This window comes from Myotis daubentonii, chromosome 1, assembly GCF_963259705.1.
Source record: "Myotis daubentonii chromosome 1, mMyoDau2.1, whole genome shotgun sequence".
Taxonomy (NCBI): Eukaryota; Metazoa; Chordata; class Mammalia; order Chiroptera; family Vespertilionidae; genus Myotis; species Myotis daubentonii.
The window spans coordinates 86,964,742-86,986,310 of record NC_081840.1 but is presented as its reverse complement, the minus strand read 5'-3'; the positions used below and the strand labels follow the sequence as shown (position 1 = coordinate 86,986,310).

Genomic DNA, 21,569 nt, shown 5'->3' with positions numbered 1-21,569 from the left:
GTGTGTGTTGTATGGAGACAGACTCTGTTCCAGAGAAGTGATGCTCTGGGTCGTTTTACAGAGCAGAGCTATATTTCCTACAAAGATCTAGTATTGTAAACTATATTGTATTAACTAAACCGCATCCATCATTTACTAGAAGGATGTGTGCTTGTACGCAGATTATAGTGCACCAAATATAATATGTCACAGAGATTAGACTTGGTTAGAGATTCAAACAGCGGTATGATTCAGTTCTGCCCAATGAGTTTATGTCAATTTAGAGACCTTTACTTTCTCAGGTTCAATCTCACCTAATCTTGTTAGAGAGCTTTGGAGCAAAGACTAGGAATCTCATCAACCAGTGTGCTAGTCAGCTGCTCAGTCATATTAGATGATTCCACTCTTTTCCAAAGGAGCAACTCAGTATATTATTTCAGTAAATCCGTTTAAATAAAGACTTTTGAAAAAAACTTACAACCTATTAAAATAATTGACCAACTGACCTGACTCGAGAAAGTACAAAAATAATAATAAAATCACATTTTCCCTTTTTATAGTATAAATTGCTAGCTATTTGGGGGAAATAGTTGAAATGGCTCTTTGAAAGATTGTGCGGCAAAGGAGAGAGAATGGTAGAAAGAAAGAGCAGATGGTAAGAAGATTATGCCATTATTTATACAGCTACGATAAAGCATCATGAAAGATGGGAAGATAAAGTGAAGCTCTGCCTTTAGCTTTAATAATAATATAAATCAACCATCAATATTATATGTCAATTTAATTATAAAATTAAATAAAACCTATTTTTCAGCTCAATGTTTAAAACCCGTGAAACAAAAATGTTTAGGATGTAGTTGCTGCTCTGGGCCATGGATTGTAATCACCTTCAATGTTAACTATAGAAGATATAAATGGATGTCCGAGATAACAACAGAAGTGGTTTCACAAGGCTGTGTGGGCGTAATCACCAAATGTGTGGTACAAATCATAAATGCAGTGTAGTTTACACGGACTGGCAGTCACTTAGGGCTGGGAATTGTAGGAAACGTTTATTGAGAGGGTGGGATTTGAATCCTACTCTTGTTCTCTAGTCCCTCCTCACCCTCAACCCTCCTCCTAGTCCCGTGGTCAGCAAACGGCGACTCGCGAGCCATATTCGGCTCTTTGGCCCCTTGAGTGTGGCTCTTCCTAAGCCTTAGGAGTACCCTAATTAAGTTAATAACAATGTACCTACCTATATAGTTTAAGTTTAAAAAATTTGGCTCTCAAAAGAAATTTCAATCGTTGTACTGTTGATATTTGGCTCTGTTGACTGGTGAGTTTGCCAACCACTGTATTTCAAATAATTGCCCCACAGACTAATTCCAGTGAATTTCCCTTCATTCTAAATCCTTTGGCTTTCCTCCCTCTTTACTATTGCTTACCTCCCAATATTCGTTCTTTTTCTTTGTCTCACAAGATACATCCTCCCTTCCTGAAACTCAGAGCTCCACCTGACTCATTCCCTGCCCCTCTTCTTCATCATTGTGCTAATTCATCTCTTTTTTCTCATCCTTCTTGGAACTATATTCTTCAATGGTCCCTTTTTAACTATCTTTATCCTATGAACATGCTCAGGTTAGCCCTATGCCATGAAAAGCTCCTTTGACCTACATCCCTACTATCTGCTGGCTGCCAGCATCCTGGGAGGCAGGGGCTGGGAGCTTCACTGTTGAGTGTGGATTCTCACTTAATGCCCAGTTGTAATGTGGCATCCTTGCCCTTAGTTACTCTAGGCATTCCTCAAGGTTCTATCAAACCTCTTCTTCGTTCTCACACAATAGTCCTTTCTTGTGAATATCAACTTCCAAGGCTACAGCTATTATTTCTATTTGGACTGACAAACCTATATCCTTAGCATTGATCCCCACTGCAAGAAGCTTCAGACCTGCATTTGCATCTGAGTATTGCACATAAATACATAGATGATTTTCAGGCTTTTTCTATTCCTAAAGCATCGTTTTCAAATTTGCCTACACTATAGAATGACCTGCAGAGGTTGCAGAAATAGCTATCCCCAGGTTACCCACCAAGATATCTGCATTGCGAAACCGGTTTGGCTCAATGGATAGAGCATCGGCCTGTGGACTCAAGGGTCCCAGGTTCGATTCCGGTCAAGGGCATGTACCTTGGTTGCGGGCACATCCCCAGTTGGGGGGCGTGCAGGAGGCAGCTGATCGATCTCTCTCATCGATGTTTCTAGCTCTCTGTCCCTCTCCCTTCTTCTCTGTGAAAAAATCAATAAAATATATTTTTTTAAAGAAGATATCTGCATTAATTGGACATCAAGGTCACTGTACTCCACTTTTAAAACTGCTCTTTATCAAAATGTGTCCAACCTCAATCAATGGTAACACCATTCACCTAACTGCTCATGTTCAATTCTTTTGAGTTGGCATTAACTCTTCTCTCGTCCCTCCATTCCCTAGATACCAAATCCCAATATATCCTCTTCCATAATATAATATATATATATATATATTATTATTATTATTATTACAGCCACTGCTTTACTTTAGTTGCCTTTAGTTATTGTACTAGTTTCCCAATTCATTGTCAGTTCTTCCACTCTCATCCCACTTTTCCATCTGCTTTCTATGGCTAAATCCAATAGTTAAAAACACTCACGGCACACTAGTCAAACATAAACGCTTCAGCTGATATTCAAAGCTCTCCAGTATATAGCTCAAAGCTTTTCAGGCTTTATTTTTCAATAGGTCCTCACCTTTCCCACAAACTCATGAACACTCCATGATCAAAAGATACCAAGTATTCACTGTTCACCATTTTCTAGATGTGTCTCCTAGTTTCCCTTTTCCATATTTCTAACCATGTTATTTCCTCTGCCTGGAATGCTCTTCCTCTCATATCTTCCTACAATCTATCAGAACATTAGAGACCTCCACAAAATCCATCTACTCTTGGGGCAGGGAGGCGGAGCCTTCCCAGATTCCATCAGATTGAAAGAATGCCCCCTCCCTCAAGATCCCTGTGTCTGATGTACGTTATTATAGTAGTTCTCACACAGTCTGCCTTAATTTAGGATTGAGTATGTATATCTGTGTCCCTCCTGGGCAATGAGCAAGGAGAGATACAGTGTTCTCTCCAGAGCTATGGAATCAGTGTACTTACATATTCAATATTTGTTGATTTTAGGATAGATAAGACCAGTATAGATAAATAGAATGGGAAAATCCAGAGCAACAGCAAAGAGAAAAGCAAGGAGAAAATGCCTTTGGAAGATGATGAATTAATTGGAACATTTATGAAATGAAACAGTGACATGAATCTTGACTAAGCAGGTGGAGTCATATGATAGAGTAAGGAGTTCAGCATTTACCCTGTTAAGTGAGGTTTTTAATAAGACTCTGAATAAGCCTGAGTATCCACCATGTGTTTGAAGCCCAAGTTTTGCAATCGGTAAAGTGAAAATAATAACAGGAGCTATGACTGCTAGTAAGATCAATTGGCCCTTGAACAACTCAGGGGCATGGACACCGCTCCACCCCTGCACAGTGAAAAATCCATGTGTAACTTTGTCTCCTACTTAACTAATAATAGTCTACTTTGACCAGAAGCCTTACTGATAACATCAACAGTCAATTAGCATACTATATTTTGTATGTTATAAGTATTACATACTGTATTCTTATAATAAAGTAAGCTAGAGGAAAGAATATGGTAATAAGAAAATCATCAGGAAGCCCTAGCCAGCGTGGTTCAGTTGGTTGGGCATTGTCTGGTGCACCAGGAGGTTGCCGGTTTGATTCTGGTAAAGGGCACATGCCTTGGTTGTGGGCTCAATCCCAGGTAGGGGGAGTGTGGTGTGTGCAGGAGGCAGCCAATTGGAGTTGAGCTCTCATCTCTCTCTCTCTCTCTCTCTCTCTCTCTCTCTCTCTCTCTCTCTCTCCCTTCCTCACTTTCTCCCTCTCCTTCTCTCTCTCTCAAAAAAAACAACAACAAACTATTCTTTAAAAAAGAAAGAAAACCATAAGGAAGAGAAAATACATTTATAGCAGTGTACTTTAGTAAAAATCTGCATGTATGTGAACCGACACAGTTCAAACCCATGTTGTTCAAGGGTCAGCTGTATAACAATGAGAAGCCAACACCCCAACCCAATGCAAAATGGCCTGCAAGATGCAGTGAGGCACGTCCTGTCCCTGGGCTCTGGCCCAGCAGGGCCTCCAATCTGATGTTTCCCGAGAGGCATTAGCCTCACTGAGGCACAGTACAAGGCAATATTGACAATGTTCTGTGAGTCCTGGTGGCCAAGAGCACTACAGTTCATTAAAAAATAACTCCATCTCTGTTAGCATCAGAACCACCTAAATGGCTATATGCCAATTAAAAAGGAAAAAGCAGAATGTGGACATCTCAATGCTTTTTTACCTCACTGGAGGGAGAGATACTAAGGGTATGAGAACAGTTAAACAAGCATTGGGAGTATTCAGGGTGTCGAGTGCAGGTGTGTGTACATTTGAAAGCTGCTGCTTTATGAGAAGTCCTAGGTGACTCAATAAACACGAGAGCCAGAGCAAAGTAATCCCTTTAGCAGGGCTGTCCCTAGCTTGGCCCATTCTCCTGCCAGAAACAACACATTCCAGGGAAAATGTGTAAATCACACACTGAGGTAATTGTTTCACACTTTCAAAAATTTTACTTATTAAATTCAGAGTGTTTTTAAGAAGCAGTTCTGTACCTTGCCTTCTGTTTTGTAAACACTTACAGACATTTTTTTAATGTTGACTTCCACTACATATCAAAAAGTCCCTCTAATGTGTTAACGATATATCGTCTTTAAAATAGGTGTGAGTTTAAAATGTGAATTCTAATAAAAGAGAATGTACCTTTGTACCCAAAACAGTGCATCTTTGCAACTCTAGGCATTATAGATTCAGAGGTCAGGCACTCTTTGACTAAATAAGGGAAAAAAATAAGCTACATACCTATTAAGGTCAATGCCGTTTCTGTGTTGATTAGAGACACCAAAGAGTTTCACTGCCAGATTCTTGCTGAGCCAAATATTTCTACCTTCCCTCAAGGCCACCAGCAATGGAAGAACAGTGTGAAAACTCAAGATAAGCTCTGATCTTATACATCATATAAACCACGAAAGGGCTAACCATTAAGTGTCCTTTGACCTAATAATATTTTTATCATCTCAATCACTTTTTCAGTCACTTCATTAGAGTGTCAGACTATTAAAATGATTCCTCATCTTGGATTCACCCATATATCTGATAATATGCAAATTTAAGTGCCTCAAGGAGAGTAGAGAAACTATTTTTTATTCCATCCTATCATGAATTTCGTAACCACAACTGATCTTCAGAGAAATAACTCATTTTTGTTTCTTCTTTCAAAAACACTTTTGAAGAAAAGTTGCCCTTCTGATAACAAAAAAAAAAGAACCCACAGTTGAAGAAAGGGCTCTCCCTAGGTACTGCATCTCAGGACTATGTTTATATAGTTCAACAGGAATGGAACTGGGTCGAATATTGCCTTTCCGTTAGAATTCTGCACAGAAGAGGTGGAATTGGTAATGCATTTACTACTCATTTGCTTGCATCAAGAACCCCATTCCATTTCAATCTGCCAACATCCTAATTAAGATGATCAGAATCTTACGTGATCTATTATTCCAGATCTAAGATAGCCCAATCTACATTAGACAAGATGTTACACTGTGTGCTTACACCGAGATGATAAGACCACTGAGCAGAAAAGCATGTCTTCCCTCATGTCTGACCCAGCGCTGAGCTGAGCTCTCTGTCAGCACTCGATAAATAATGGCCAGGCCATTGCCTGTTGTCTTTCTTCCTACGACTTTAGGCATGATTTAATCTTACTATATCATTTCTGGTTTCTTTGACAACATATACCTGTGCTCTATTTTTTTTTACATGAGAAAGAGAATAAAGTAAAATATTTCTTTATACATATATGGGTCTATGTATGTGAGACTAAGAACACATAGGTATGATTCCTATTCACCTTAATGCTATTTCTGAAGATCCTATATTAAAGAATATGCAAACTATATTAGCTTTTAAACCAGTAAAGCAAAGAATGCTGAGACAGTGCCTTGTCTCACCAGAGTTTTGGAAGAATCAGAATCAAATTCCATTGCAGGATAATAATATCCAGCTGTACTATCATACAAGAGGCACTATATAAAACAGATAAAATACCTTACAAAGCTGCTCCCCAAATCGGCTTCTTTCTCTCCCTTCAGTTAAAGAAAGCTGCCTGTAATTCTTCCTATATATACTAGAGGCCCAGTGCACAAATTTGTGCATGGTTGGGGTCCCTCAGCCTGGTCAGTGATCGGGGCCAATCGGAGAGAGGGACCAAGGGAGATTGGCTGGCAGTGGGAGGTCGGCTGTGGGAGCACACCGACCACCAGGGGCAGCTCCTGCATTGAGTATCTGCCCCCTGGTAGTGAGTGCATGTCATAGCTACAGGCTGGTCATCCAGTTGTCTGGTCATAAGGGTTGCTTAGGCTTTTATATATATATATAGATATGTAATTTCATTGATTTCAGAGAGAAAGGGAGAGAAAGAGAGAGAGATCAATGATGGGACAGAATCATTAATTGGCTGCCTCCTACACACCCCACACTGGGGTTGAGCCTGCAACCCAGGCATATGCCCTGACCAGGAATCAAGCCATGACCTTCTGGTTCATAAGTCGATGTTCTACCACTGAGCCATTCTGGCCAGGCTACTTGTAATTCTTTAGCATAAAAACTAGTAACCCATGGCTTAGCTGTCTGCTTAACAAAAATGTACCTTAAGCCCTAACCAGTTTGGCTCAGTGGATAGAGCATCGGCCTGTGGACTCAAGGGTCCCAGGTTTGATTCTGGTCAAGGGCATGTACCTTGGTTGCGGGCACATCACCAGTAGGGGGCATGCAGGAGGCAGCTGATCGATGTTTCTAACTCGTCTATCCCTCTTCCTTCCTCTCTGTAAAAAATCAATAAAATATATATTTTTTAAAAATGTACCTTAACATTAGACTGGCCCTGTCCTGACATCTCAACAGAGGCCAGGTGGTCAGCAACATACCCAAGTTGGAGGACATGCATGCATCCCTTGGTAGGGCTGAGCAAACACGTTTAAGAAATGTCCTTAAACTTGCTCTTGTTCTATTGTTGAACAGATAACGCTGATGACCTTCAGAGTCTGATGTCCATTTCCAAAGGGGTGAGAACTTCAATCTAAGAATCTCAAAGAAGGCAGATAAAATAAACACAACTCTAGAGTTCACACCAGCTAACCCTCTGTCTCTGTTCACTGAAGATGTTGATTGGAACCTAGGCTATGTTACCCTCTAGTAACTGTAAAGTTCTCTGAATTTACAATAAAATTTTCAAATAGTCTTTGTTTTGGAAATGCATCTGTTCCTTTAAAGAGGACAAAGGTACCACTGCCCTGTGCTTTCAGTGATGTCATGTGGGGAAATCCCGGCCTCGATTCTAAGGTATCTGTAATGAGGTGTGCTGCACAGGTGAAAAGTAAAGATAGAAAGGAAAGAACAATATAAAGAACCAATGTGCAAAATCTAAGAAAGCTTCTTGCTTTCAGGATTTTTGTTTTTTTCCTTGGAAGGTCACAAAGAGCATGTAGGCTTTGGTAGGAGTTATTCGCTGATTTTTAAAATCCCTTTGTCAATATGTATTTAAAATCTAACATACTGAAAACCTAGTTTAAGGTGATAAACTTTCATCAATATAAAGTGAAATGTACAATTACAAGCACATTTTCAATTCTTGGATAGAGTGCTGAAGCTCTATTTCTAGAATTGGTGAGTTCTGTTCTCTATTTCCATGTATAAAAGATCTAATAGTCTTGGGGAAACACTTTTTTAAAAAAATGAAATACAACAAATAAGGTATGCTGCCGATTCCTGGGGGAGAAGTTTCCCAGAGTCTTTGAATTTCCTCCTATCTTCCTTCTTTACAAGATTTCTAAGACCAAGTCCTTTACTACAGTCTCTCAAACAAGGTAAAAAAGAAAAATACCCCCTAGATATATTCCTTAGATTTTCTATTATGCTTCTCAAGTTCCCAGTAGCTTCTAAAGTAAACCTAAGATGAATCTGGAGTTATTTTTTATTGTGTTTTAATTTTAGTTCCTCTTTAAGGTCTAAGATGAAATAGAGGATCATAACTGCTATGCTTGAGGATGCATTTCATGGCACAATTCATACATGACCTGTGCAAGGTCAGTCATGGAAAAAGGACTGACATGATAGATGACAAGTGGAATCCAGCTTTCAGTCTGGGAGGACTTCAGGGTAACCTATTTAAGCTTGCTCTACTAGTATTTAGTGCAGAATGGCAAAAACATTTCTGTTTAAACAGTACCTATTTGATGTATTTTGTACAGGGATCTCACTCTGACTTGGCTAGTGTCATTTAGAGATACAGGAGGAATTATTGCTCAAATCACTGATCATTAAGGGTCATTTTTTGTCACACTGTGAGCCTTGGTGATTGTCGAAAGGCAGCCTAAACATAGCCCACAGGATCCCGGGTTCTAGCCACATCACGTTTTTTTACACCTCGGTCCTTGCATTTCACTTTGGCCCTTCGCACCCCCTCCCCCCGCCCCGGCTGCCACCATTTAAAACATAACTCTCGTGCAAATCCTTGATACCCCCAAGTCAGGTTGGTTATTTCCTTCTCTGTGTACTCATAAAGCTTTGTACCTACCTCTAGTAGAGCACTGATCAGATTATATTATAATTATTTGTCTGTTGTCTCCACAACTAAATATGAAGGCTTGTATTTACCCCAGACTGGCTGTGTGCTGGGCACTGTTCTAAGCACTTTAGATATGTCAGCTCTTTCATGTACATCACAACCCTTTGAGGTAGACATTAGCATTACCTCCACTTTACAAATGAGGAAACTGAGGCACCAGGAAGTAAGTCATTTTCCCACAGACACATAGCTAGTGAGCGTGGGAGGTTGAACTCAGGCAGCCTGACTTCAGAGTCTGAGCTTCTCCTATTATTCTTTGTGTTTGCCTAAGGGACTAAGGGAGGTGGTTCATAAACATTAAGCAAATAAAAAGAGTGATCATTCTGATTTCTCCATAGTTTTCTAAGCTTAAATTTAGAAACACATTTTCTTTGTCTTAAAATTGATTTCACCTTCTCCCTGGACTGTGGATGAGTTCACTTGTCCAGAGAAAACTCTGCGCAGACTGGGGACGAAAAAAACAGTTGGGAGGGAGCAGGCCTGGGGTTTGCTGGCTCTGCCGTGTCCATGTCTTAAGTCCTCAGCACCTCCCTCAGGTCCTGCATCCATGACACCTACAACAGCCGCTCCCCATAGCTGCTTTGAGATGTACTGTGTACACAGTGTGACATGAGATGCTTCGGAATAGAAATACCATTAAAAAGAAAAACACGAGTCATTCTTTATAAACTGACCTGACTTGAGGAAGACACTTTCACTCTGGGGACATTTCAGATAGAGAAGGTTTTCATTGTTGTTTGTTTAGCACCCAAATCATTAGGAACTGGATGTGTTTATTTTTCCTCTTAATGTTTAAATTGTTACCTCTTTCGTGTTGTGTGAAAATCCGGGTTGTGGGAGAACCAGGCACCCCTGCAGGAACAGGTCTTTGGAGACGGTGGTTCCCAGGAGCCTTGGAAGGTGATTCTGGGGCCCCGCCCAGGAGGTGCTGGCCCACCTGAGGCAGGGCCCGGGCAGGCGGTCCTCTTTCTGAGAAATGCTGGTATTGTCTCGCTGTTGATAATACATACTTTCTCCTCATTGGGTTATCGTCTTTATTCCATCTCAGTACTTCCCTCCAAAAGGAGCTAATTTTAAAGTGTCAGATTCAAATTGGCCCTGGTGGACAGAGCTATTCATTTCAACCCGGGTCCTTTACAAATGTAGGTGCTCGCACCACCTCCGTCAGCAGTTCCACTTCAGCGCCCCCTCGCTGCACTCTACACCACAGCCAAGAACACATTTTTTTATGCTGGAAATCAGTGACATCATTCCCCCCAAAAGCCCTTGCCCACTGCAGACCCTGCACCTCCTCCCTCTCCTAATCACACTGGCCTGCTCACACTGGGCTGTCTCTCTGACAGTGGCCTTCCCGGGTGTCCTCATCAAAATCACTGCTCCCAGCCCAAGGTCTGGGTGCTCCCTTTTCCCTCACAGCACATCACAGTCTAATAAGGCAGGGTTATTAGATTTAAGTCTGTATCGCCGCTTCGCCCTCAGCCCCACCAGACCGGCACTGAGGCAGCCCATCACCCTGCCCTGCCCTGTGCATTGCCCGCGAGAGGCAGTGCTCCAGGAGGCGATGGAAACGGACTCTGCGGCCAAAGCCTTCCGACCCAAATCCCAGCCCTGCTACTTAGCACCTGTGTGACCTTAGGCAGGTTACTCAACTTCTCTGGGCCTCTGTTTTCTCCATAAAAGGTCTACCTTAGAGGCTTGTGTGAGAATTAAACGAGAGAATGTACAGAAGTGCTATAGGACAGTGTTTGGCATGCAGAAGGCTTTTAAAAAGTAAGCACTCAGTATATTTTTGTTAAATAAGTAAAACATAGAGTTTTGACCTAGATGGTTTGGCTCAGTGGAATAGAGCGTTGGCCTGTGGACTGAAGGGTGCCAGTTCGATGCCAGTCAAGGGCACATGCCCGGGTTGTGGGCTTGATCCCCAGTAGGGGGTGTGCAGAAGGCAGCCAATCAATGATTCTCTCTCATCATTGATGTTTCTATCTCTCTCCCTGTCCCTTCCTCTCTGAAATCAATAAAAATATATTAAAAACATAATGGAGTTTTTCATTGTGCCCTGTCTCCTCACCACTGCCCAGTGGAAGCATCCGTCCAGTGGAGAGTTCTCCCTGCAGCCTGTGCCCTTAAGGGGCTCCTCCCCTTCTGCCCGAGAGGTCCGCAGACTCCGCTCTCCCTGCTGCATGAGTAGCTCCAGCTTCGATGCTTTCATCACATCACTTCCTAGAAATGTCTGCTCGTGAGCCACAGCACCCCTCTTCCTTCTTCAGGTATTTCCTGAAATGTGACCTCCTCCGGGGAACTTTCTTCAAGAGGAACTGAGCTCATCATTCTATCTGTTTCCAACAAATAAGTTAAAGGTTGTTGTTTGAGGTTCCAAAGCTATAAATTGTCTGAACTTTCCACTGGACAAATGGTCTCACCGTCTCAGGGCAGGCTGGGTTTCTCCTCTGCCTGCACTTAAGAATGAGAGTCTAAGAGGGCAAAGGGTTTGTTTAACTCGCCCGGCACACATTTAGCACAGGGCCAACCGGCATGGATGCTGAGTAAATGATTGGATGACGATTTAATTAATGACTTTGTCCATGCCAGGAATAAAACCCTGAGCCCTTAAATCTGTTTCCCCTGTGTTACAATATGTTCTGATGCTGAGTCTGTTATGAAACTGGTTTTCTGCATTTACTTTCACAAAAGAACAAATACAAAAGAAGAGAGAAATTACATGAAAATGTCAAATTAATAAAATTACTTTCTACATCAAGAGTCAAAAATACCTTTCGAACATGGTATTAAAAGGTGCCTCATAAAAATAAAACAAAATAAAGTTTAATTGCATATGCTTGAAGAGTTATTTTGTAATTCTGAAATGGATAACCAAAACATGTCGATACTCGATTTTAAAGTACTTGTTGTATTCGGTGCATGTGCCATTATGGAGAACTTACACTCAGAGCAGAAAGATTTGTAGCAAAGCATATGACCTTCTTCCCACTACAATGACCATCCCCTAATTAGGCAATGCATCTGATAGTCATTAACAGGAATGAGATAATGAATCACTTTCTCTCTTCTTTGTTAATTTGCTGTAACCAAGCGGCTAATGGATGTCAGAGCTGAGTGATTGCACTGATTATAGTGATTTATAGTTGCAACAAAACAATTTAAAACCGTTCTGATTATTCATGTTTAAGATGCTTTATGTTTTGTTTACTAAATGTTTTATGTCCCCCTTCCTCCTACCCCTAAAGTGCTGTCTCCCTCCTACCCTGGCACTTTCCACAAAAAGACCTGCTCCTAGAAAACCTGGAAGTTGTGGGCTTTTTTGACTGTTTAAAGCCATTTCATCTTGTTTACATACATCGCTCTCTCTATATAGATATATAAAGTGTACACAATAGGAAAGAAAAGCCTTAGGGCTGGAGAGAAAACTTCAGTGGTGCCTCGTTCAAAAGAAGACAGAAATAAGAGGAAATAAGGCAAACTTCAAGCTACTTACCTTGGGGCTTCCAGTCCCTTCCGCACCCTCCACAGACACATCAGTGGCCAGAATCTCCGCTTTGATGGTATCCAGAGCCCTGAGAATCCAGCTGTGCTGCCGTTTGATTTGCCTCTGCAGCTCCTTCCACTGACTCGCAATCATCCGCAGCATGTCCTTTAGTCCTTCTCCAAAGGAAGGGGAGAGCACAAGTCACGGACTTGCCTGCACTTGTACCCTATTATTCTTTATTTAGTAAATTAGGGGGTTTAACAATAAACATCATTTTTAATGACCATTACCCTCACCTGCCATATTAGCATTTGTCACTTGGAATAGAGACTGGGAATTTTTGACTTGACATAAGGCATAAGGACACAAAAATTGTAATACAATATTGTTTGGGATTGACTGGGATTCAGTACATGGACTAAAAAATTGCATGTGGAACAAAGATCACAATATATAACAATTATTAATTATAGCTTCACATTCCTAATAAAAGGTCCTGAGTGTATCTGTGTGGAGATGTAATAATGATCAGAAAGATGTATGGACATAGGTAAAGTTAATTCGATGAGAAATACAGTAAATGGGCCAGAATTAAGAAAGCAGTCTTTAGCATTAGTACATCCGATTAATGCTGCTCTTTTCTTATTTAGCTGTGGTAAGCTCAAAGCCAGAGCCAAATTGTAATTCATCCTGTCTTACGGTCTTTTACTACCAGGATAAGTACAACCAAATGACAAAACTATTTTTTATTTATAATCTGTTCCTCATGAATACATTAAAACCGGGGTAAGAATTGGTATAAGGCCAAAACTCTGCTAATACAATGACCAACAAGGAACATGCAAGACGTTCCTGTGTGTGAATTGGCAGGGAAATAATCAGATATCTCTAGCCTGCCAGCTTTGTATCTGTAATGATATCTATGAGTATCTCAATGCACATGCATCATAACTAAATGCACAATTCTCATTCATTATCTTAAAGTTATTTCCAGAGCACCTACATCAAAAAGCATGTCAATGTGAAGTTTTCAGGAATGTGATTTCAACTGAAACTCAGGCGAACAGCGAGCCCAAAATACAATGAACAGACCATTTGGAGGCAGTATTTCATCTTGTAAGTATCACCGCATTGTGTGCAGTATATGAAACATTTATAAATCCTGAAGGTCAATCTGATAATGTAAATATTAATAATACATAAGGAGGTGAATATATGCAGTAATTTACAGCAATGCTTCTTCATTCTTAATAGTGCGGAGACATAAAGACTTGCCATATTTCAGGAGGATTTACCTGCTTTGTGAGATGCAATGAGCTCGAGAAGCTGGTGTCCTTCCTCCTCCACAGCTTCCTTGAGAGCACAATGACTGTCCACATTCAACTTAAAGCTCTGTAAGGACAGAGATGAGCATCAGATCCTGGCAGGGCAGTTTACATAAAACATCCCTACAAAATGACTTGCTGCTTTTTATCAGCAACTACAGAGTCCAAGTTACTCAATAGACAAACTAATTTGCAATACTAAAAGCTATTGATATTTGGGATATGGGCTCAGACTGTTTCCATTAGATTAGCAGAGTGCATCTGTTTGGAAACAGCTGACAAATCTAGAAGTTCATTGGGTCTTTACAAAAAGTCACGTCCCATATAGGCTATAACAAGGGTGGCAGTAGTCTACAAAATACACTGAATTGCTACCAGCACATATGAATTCCTTTTTTCACTTATTAAAAATGTTAGTAATAGCACTACTTATGAAACCATAAAAATTTGGCAGCATAAATTTATTAGCTTTCTGTGCACATATATAACTCCATTAATACAGTAGATATTCAGCTCTGTTTCTCAGATATCATGCAAACCATAGAGTATGGGGGTGGGTTTGGGTGCTATAGTGAGGAGGTGAACGCTTTTCATATCTTTGATTTTTAAATGTTTATTTCTTACAATGTGATACTGCTTTATAAATGAATAAATCAGGCATATCAGGGGCGTGATAGTCATCCAAACAAGAAAACCTGATGTCATGGCTGAATTCCAACTCAGAGCCACTTCGTTCAGGCAGCCTTCCCTAACCCTTACACGGAGATAATTACCCCCTCTCTCTGTTACCTCTGCTCTTTATACCTGCTTCTGTTGTAGACTTTATCAGACTGTATTCTCTTTAATTTCTGTACTTGGCTACCAAATTATAAGCAATTTGAAAGACTTGCCAGTTTCATATTTATCTCCAACCCACGTCACATATGAAATGTTTGATAAATGTTTGCGGGAATAATGGATCTCTGCTGAACTGTGTGAGTAGCACTCTGTGAAGGTGAAGGTTTCAATTTCAATATTTCAAGAAACACAGATGGTTTTCCAAATATTTTTCCATCTCTGGAATGTTATGAGGTTCCAACCACAGGAGGTCCAATAGAAAGTAATTATAGTAACCAATCTGTTCAACCAATGGTTAGTCTTCAGGATAAAAATGTACTCCTTCACTTGACTAATTGGAATGAGCAGGGATTCTGAAATATTGCATGCCAAATTCTGGCTTCTCTGTGATAGGGCTCCAAAATATACAACATATTTTGCTCTCACTAAACACTGAGCCATAGCTGTGTGCATTGCACTACACTTAGTATTAAGAATATTTGCAAAAGTTCAAGATGGTACAGTCCCAGTTGGAATAAAATTTGGACAAAAGAGGTTAAACAACCCTAAATTGTGAAATTGGGTATTCATTCATTTATAAACTATGTTTTGCTCCCATTCTATATATCGTGGCGGGTAATAGCAATTGAGCAGATACAAAACATGGCCTCTGGCATCAAAGGGCACCTGCCGTATTACAGGAGAAGGATGTGTAGTGGTGAATCTGGGCTCTCCTGTTTTTAGTGGGAAAAGAGGGTCTTTTTAAAGCTCAGAAGAAAAAGAGCATCAAAAATCAGCCCTAACCGGTTTGGCTCAGTGGATAGAGCGTCGTCCTGCGGACTGAAGGGTCCCAGATTCGATTCTGGTCAAGGGCATGTACCTTGGTTGCAGGCACATCCCCAGTGGTGGGGGGGGGGGGTGCAAGAGGCAGCTGATCGATGTTTCTCTCTCATCGATGTTTCTAACTCTTTATCCCTCTCCCTTCCTCTCTGTAAAATCAATAAAATATATTTTTTAAAAAAATCAAAAGAAGTTGCAAATGAAGGAGATAGGGCTAGGTAGATCAGGCCTTGAAGTATAAAAATACAAATTTTGGCTAAAAAAAACTGACTCAAAAATTCATCTAACTAGAGGCATCAGAAATAGCAAAGTTTCAGACAAATATGACAGAAAGAGATAGTATTGGGTTTCCCCAAGGGTTGTTCACTATTTCTTGTATTTTCCTCTTTCTGTTACAGGTACTTGGTTGAAGAAAATAAAGTATGGCAATGTATGGGAAGCCTGATGCTTCTGGTCAATCCATAGCATATAATACCTATGGAAAATTAAGTATCTATTGTTTTATCACTAAAGCATGACTGCATTTACTTTTTGCCCCTGCGGTGGAAAGACCCAACTCTGATGTAAGGCCATGCAGAATGAGGTACACGTGCATCTCAGGGAGAAGGGACAGGAAAAAGAAAAACCCTGGAGACCCACTCCATAGTGCCAAAATCTAGGAAGAAACCTATTCTAGATTTTCCTCATGACTGTAAAGTTAGCTCGTGCTGGTGATCATGAGCTTGGGAAGGGGTGTGTCAGGCCCTTGTCTCAGGGGAGAACAGAACATAAGGACCTGTGAGATCGTTGGATAATTTGACATAATCCAGGCCAAGAGTAAAGACTATTTGCAGCTGGATCTGATTCTGCCTCAAGATGATATGGAAGTGCTTGATTAAGAAATTGGAAAAGATGAGGTATTCATTATTAGAAAAAGATAAGCTGATAAGCTTGATGCTGTAGAAAAGAACCATTTAATATAACTATTACCCAAATGGGACAATATTGCTTGATTTTCAGGTGCACCCATTAACTATTAATGTTATCAGCTAAGGAATTCACAATGGGCCTCTGAGAAGGCAGCCAAGCAGGCACATTAACAAAATTGTCAATGAAATTTCTGGCAGCTAAAGGATTCTATAATAAGCTCTCCCTATTCTACCCCCACCTCTTCCCTAGGGAAAGAAGCTTAGACAAAAGGGTTTTCTTTTTATTTGCCTTGAACTTGACACTTGGACATATTTCCATTCTTGTGCTTCTAACACATTTCCTCATCGATGCCTCATGGCATATAGTCCCTCTGAAACACCCATAGCACTCCCTGAGAACGCAGGCCATTTTCTGGAGATTTAATTTACAGCGACAACATTGCCATAGACAGAAACCACAGACCTATGTCACTGATGATGTGAAATTCCATAAATATGAGTAAACTGGGTCCTGTGGGACACCACATCTTTTTTGGTATCTTTACAGCAGCATGTAAGTGAATGTCTACAAGAGAAAGATAAGGAGATGGAAAATACAGTGACTGAGACAAAGGTCTAGATTATCAACAAGATGGCCCATCTGTGGTTGACCAATGGATATTTCCATTACTGCAGCCTAGCCTCGCCAGCTTGTCCAGATCTGGCTACTTACTCCTTGGCAGGATCCAAATGTGGTAAGCTTACTGATTGTGCTTGGATCATGACCAAACCTTACAAAGCAGATAAATCCTATTCCATTCAAATTTCTGCAGAGCCCAGTTTGATGGAAGGGTGGAGGTCATGTGGAGATGAAATGAAACCAAGGACATGTATGCCTCGATGGACAAAACTATGACAAATGTGAAGAATAATTCTCATAAGGGATCATAACAGATACAGATATCCTGGCACAGGAAGTAGTGGGGATGAGCATAATCACATTCAGAGGCTTAAAGATGCAAAGTGGTCCAGTCTTAGCAGCGTCATATCACAAACACAGACTGTCAGCCATTCCTATGGAACACTGCTAGTATCTGCTGGCTCCATTGAGGTCCCTGTGCTTTATAATGTTTGTGAACAGAAAGGCTAAAAAGAGTTATTGAGGCTTTTTAAGCTTTTTTTAAAAAAAGCATGGATTAATACCATAGCTATTTTTTGAGCAGTCTCTACCAGGCCTATAGATACAAAGTTAATACAAAACCTTGGTACATGCAGCCTGCAGTCTGTTGGGTAAAATAAGAGAGCAAGTAGCCTCATAGGACCCAGCAAAGAGCAAATGTGTCCTTAGGGTTTGGTGTATAATAGAGAGTGGTGGGGCCTTAAGCAAACTGAACAATGATATGCTCTGCCTAATGAGATTTAATTTTTTTTTAAATTAAAGTATGATGCTGGCCAAGTCAAAACAAGACTGTGGGCTACATGTGAGTGTGGTAAGTGCTGGGCAGGTGCTGTGGGAGCCCATTGGCATGCAGGCCCGGAGGCGGCCTTCGCTGTGGCAGGAGTCAGGGGCCACCAGCAGCTCGGTGCGACTGGGGCAGGTGCAAGCGGGGCAGGTGGAGCTGCGGCTACTCAGCTCAAAGAGCCATGAAGGAAGATACAGCAGTATGGGTGAGTGACTGATGCAGGTCTGTATTCTAGAAAAATCTCTCCGTGTAGAGTTGATTTTAAAAGGCAGGCTGGGGACAAGGAGGCCGGTTAGGAGAGTGCTCTGGTAATATAGGCCAGATGTTTCTGCACGCTCATATTTTTTTTAATTAAAAAAAGATATGCTTTCTCTTCTAAATGAATGGAAGAAGGAAAAATGGAGACAATCTTTTGTCTTTTTAAGCTTTCTTCAGTGCACGAGAGCAGCATGTGCCAGATCTTAGCTCTTTGGCTGTTCTGATGATAAATACCAGAGGTTATTAGTCAGGAGTCTCCAAAAGTGAAAGACATATTGAACTGATGAACTTTTACTCCCACTGTCATTTTACAGAGACAGTATATATGCTGATGAATAAGGCACTTGATGACACTTCTTCGCACAAAAGATTTTTACTACCCCAGGAAAATGAAAACTTGCTTTTTTACATGGGGGGAGGAAGAATGTATGTTTGATCAGAAAAGCACAGGATTGAAGTCACCTGCTGCCTGTCTCAGGCCACCCCCGCGGAGGCTCCCCTCTGAGCTGTGCCCTGCACCCTCCTGAATCCCAGGGGCTCCGGATGGGAACGGAAGTCATGAACCCAGGTCCCCGTGCCACGCCTGGCAGTCTCTCCCTCCTCTCCCCAAGGCCATCTGTAGAGGATGGTCAGAGGGTACTCAAAATATAAAATGCCACCTTACAAATGCCATATGTGCCAGGAATTGAAAGATTTTTATTAGTAAAGATTTCTTTGTTTACTAAGACTTGATAAGACTTATAGCCATTAAAATGCAGACTATAAAAGCACATGAGAAATACATAGAATATATTAAAAGTCAAAAATATGAAGTCTCAGTTGTATCTCTGATAAAATTATAGCTATGCAAATGAATGGCCCCAGTGTGTAAAAAAAGAAGACTGTAGGGAAATACAACAAAATGTTAACTTTAATTGTGCATGGTAGACGTGGAGTTAACAAAGTCTTGTCTAATGGAGTGAGTTCTCAGTGCTTTAACTTTCTGAAACTGTCTACCTCCCAGGTTGTTGTAAGAATTAGAGCCAATGATTGTAAAACATTGAAGCAGAGCCTGGCAATGAGTTGGCCTAAACAAAAATCATTACGAACTTTTCAATTCATTTTCTCCATTTTCCAAATGTTCTATGTAGTAAACGGGACTACATGGCATTTTTAGGTGACAAGTGGCACTTATGGTGGAGGCTCCCTGAACTCCCCAACGCGGATACCAGGTCCTCTTTGGCTCTGTGGCACTGCCCGTCCCCGGGCCTGCCCACAGGAGGCACCAAAACATGGAAGCTATTATCAGAGATTTAGGGGAGAGGCAGCACAGACTGGGATGCTGATGATTGGGATCTTCCTTTTGCTTTAAGTGTGTGCCCTGGACTCATCCTCTAGCCTTTCTAGGCTTCTGTTTCCTCACCTACAACCCAGGCATTTGGACTCAATCTTTAGCAGTCCTTGAATGCTTTGATTTTCTCTTAAGCCAGGCAATTAAGGATAGGTGGCTTGGGAGAATTTTTATTTATTCTGAACCAGAAAATTTTCAAAGGCAGAAGAATCCCAAAGGCCATCTCACCGTTCATCTACCCCAGGGCAGCTCTGTCTCTCAACAATCCCAGGCAGATGTGTTCATTCTATTTTTAACTATCTCCACATAAGTGTTTTCTGACTTCTCATCCTAAATCCACAACATTTCTTCTCAGGAATGTAAGAGCTCTGTGAAGAGCGGTATGAGCTTCCCTCTGCTTCTGATTCTTTTGCCAAGTCATCTCTCCAGCGTAGGAGTTGGAAGTCAGAAACAGTGTAAGACTATGCCAATAAAATCCACACATCTGATCAATCAATCACCAAGCCCTGCCAATGTATCTCTCCATTCTCACCCCTCCATACTGACTAACATTGCCACAGATTTAGGACCTCATCCCTTGCCAGGTTGACTTTGGCAGCCTCCAGTCATGACCCCTCAAACTACATTTTCTCCTTATTTGTGACAAGCCTATGACAGTACAGATATTGTCCTTGGTTGGCAGAATGTAGCATGAACATGATAAATACAGTCCCTGACCTCACAGGACTCACAGTCCAATGGGTAGGTGAGGGGTGTTCATTTTATAAACAGGGAGTTCCAGTGGACTGTGTCAAGGGGCTACGGCATGGTGCAGGGCGATGGTGACAAGCATGGGCTCTGGAGATGGATAGCCTGGATGCAAATCCTGGCTCCTCCATCACCCATCGTGCAACTTTGAGAAACTGCTGAATATTCAGTTTTTTCCTCTATAAAAGGAGGAAATGCTAGTATCAGCTTCATAGGGCTGCTGTGAGGATGAAATGCCTTGATATTTGTAGAACAGAGCCTGCCATATCGTAATAGCCCAATAAAGACAGTACACAGAATGGTCTGTCTATAGAACAACTCTGAAAAGGGTGCTCCTCTTCTTAAAGTCTCCCAGGGCTTCCCAAGGATGAAGGTCCAGCCTCTAGCATGACCTATAGGGCCCGCTATGACCCCAGCCAAGTCTGCTCCTCAGGCCCCATGTCTGCCTTGAAGTGTGTCTGAACTGCTTCAAGTTTCTGGCTCACACCAGCCATCCTGCTCCTCCAAGATTCTGTTCCGCCAGCACCTCTGCCTGAAAGCCCTTCTCCCCTACCCCTGGCTTAGCCCTACTTTTTCTCTTTCTTTCTTTTTTTTATCCTCACCTGAGGGTATGTTTTTCTTGATTTTTAAAGAGACAGCAAGGGGGAGAGAGAGAGAGAGAGAGAGAGAGAGAGAGAGAGAGAGAGAGAGAGAGAGAAAGAGAAACATAGATGTGAGAAACATAAATTACTTGTCTCTTATATGCGCCCCAACTAGGGATCAAACCTGCAAAGTAGGTATGTGCCCTGGCCGGGAATCAAACCTGCCACCTTTTGGTGTATGGGACGAAGCTCCAACCAACTGAGCCACCCAGCCAGGGCAGCCCTGCTTTGTTCTTTAAAATTCATCTCAGGTGTCAGCCACTCTAGCAGGTTTTCCCTGACCATCTTCCATCATCCAAGTTTCCCCTCCTCAGCATCCACAATACCTCATAGAGCTCACACCTCTACCTTCTACACTGTTGTGTCACTATTGATGATGTGTCTGCATGCCATCCATGGGTTCCTTGAGAGTAGAACTATTCACTCATTATTGTATTCTTAGTGCCTTGGACAGTCCTTGGTGCACAGCACACACCTAACAAACATTTAGGGAACAAATGAACAGTGATTCATTCCCAAAACCTTTCATGGAGCTTTCAAACTGCCCATGGTGCAATCACTGTTCACTTGGAGGTAGTTGATAAATGTCCCCAAATTTTACTCAGTGAACACCATGTAAATGAGCTGTCATGTTCCTTCACTTACAAAATTACCTGCCAATTACACTTAGATGATCCTGGTATAATTGCCATATAAACTGTACCCTGGCTGAGATAGCCCAAATCATCAATTTAACTTTATTCTCTCATATGGTACTTACCACATAATTAAATAAATGGTCAGCCACCATCACAATTTTGTATCTCCACAACAAGATGAAGTGGCTACATTTGTCATTGATTTATTAATTATGACAATACAAAATACACCTCTGGGTATAGCTTAAAAAATTAAAAGTACTGTGTACTCTTGAGAAAGAAGTTCCAAGTTTATTATAAAAACACTAGAGGCCCGGTGCACAAAAATTGGTGCACTCGGTGGGTAG

General features: G+C 41.4%; 1 protein-coding gene across 2 annotated transcripts in view; it reads right to left on the bottom strand.

The window, feature by feature from the left end:
* AKAP6 (A-kinase anchoring protein 6) overlaps positions 1-21,569 on the bottom strand; it is a 502,115-nt gene that overhangs the window by 214,975 nt on the left and 265,571 nt on the right. The window contains exons 6-7 of one of the 2 annotated variants that reach the window (XM_059710250.1): positions 13,573-13,669; positions 12,287-12,453 (exon numbers count right to left, since the gene is read on the bottom strand). In XM_059710250.1, coding sequence (XP_059566233.1) covers positions 12,287-12,453; positions 13,573-13,669 — 264 coding nt within the window. The remainder of the gene's footprint in view (positions 1-12,286; positions 12,454-13,572; positions 13,670-21,569) is intronic. The other variant, XM_059710259.1, reaches the window with a different exon arrangement.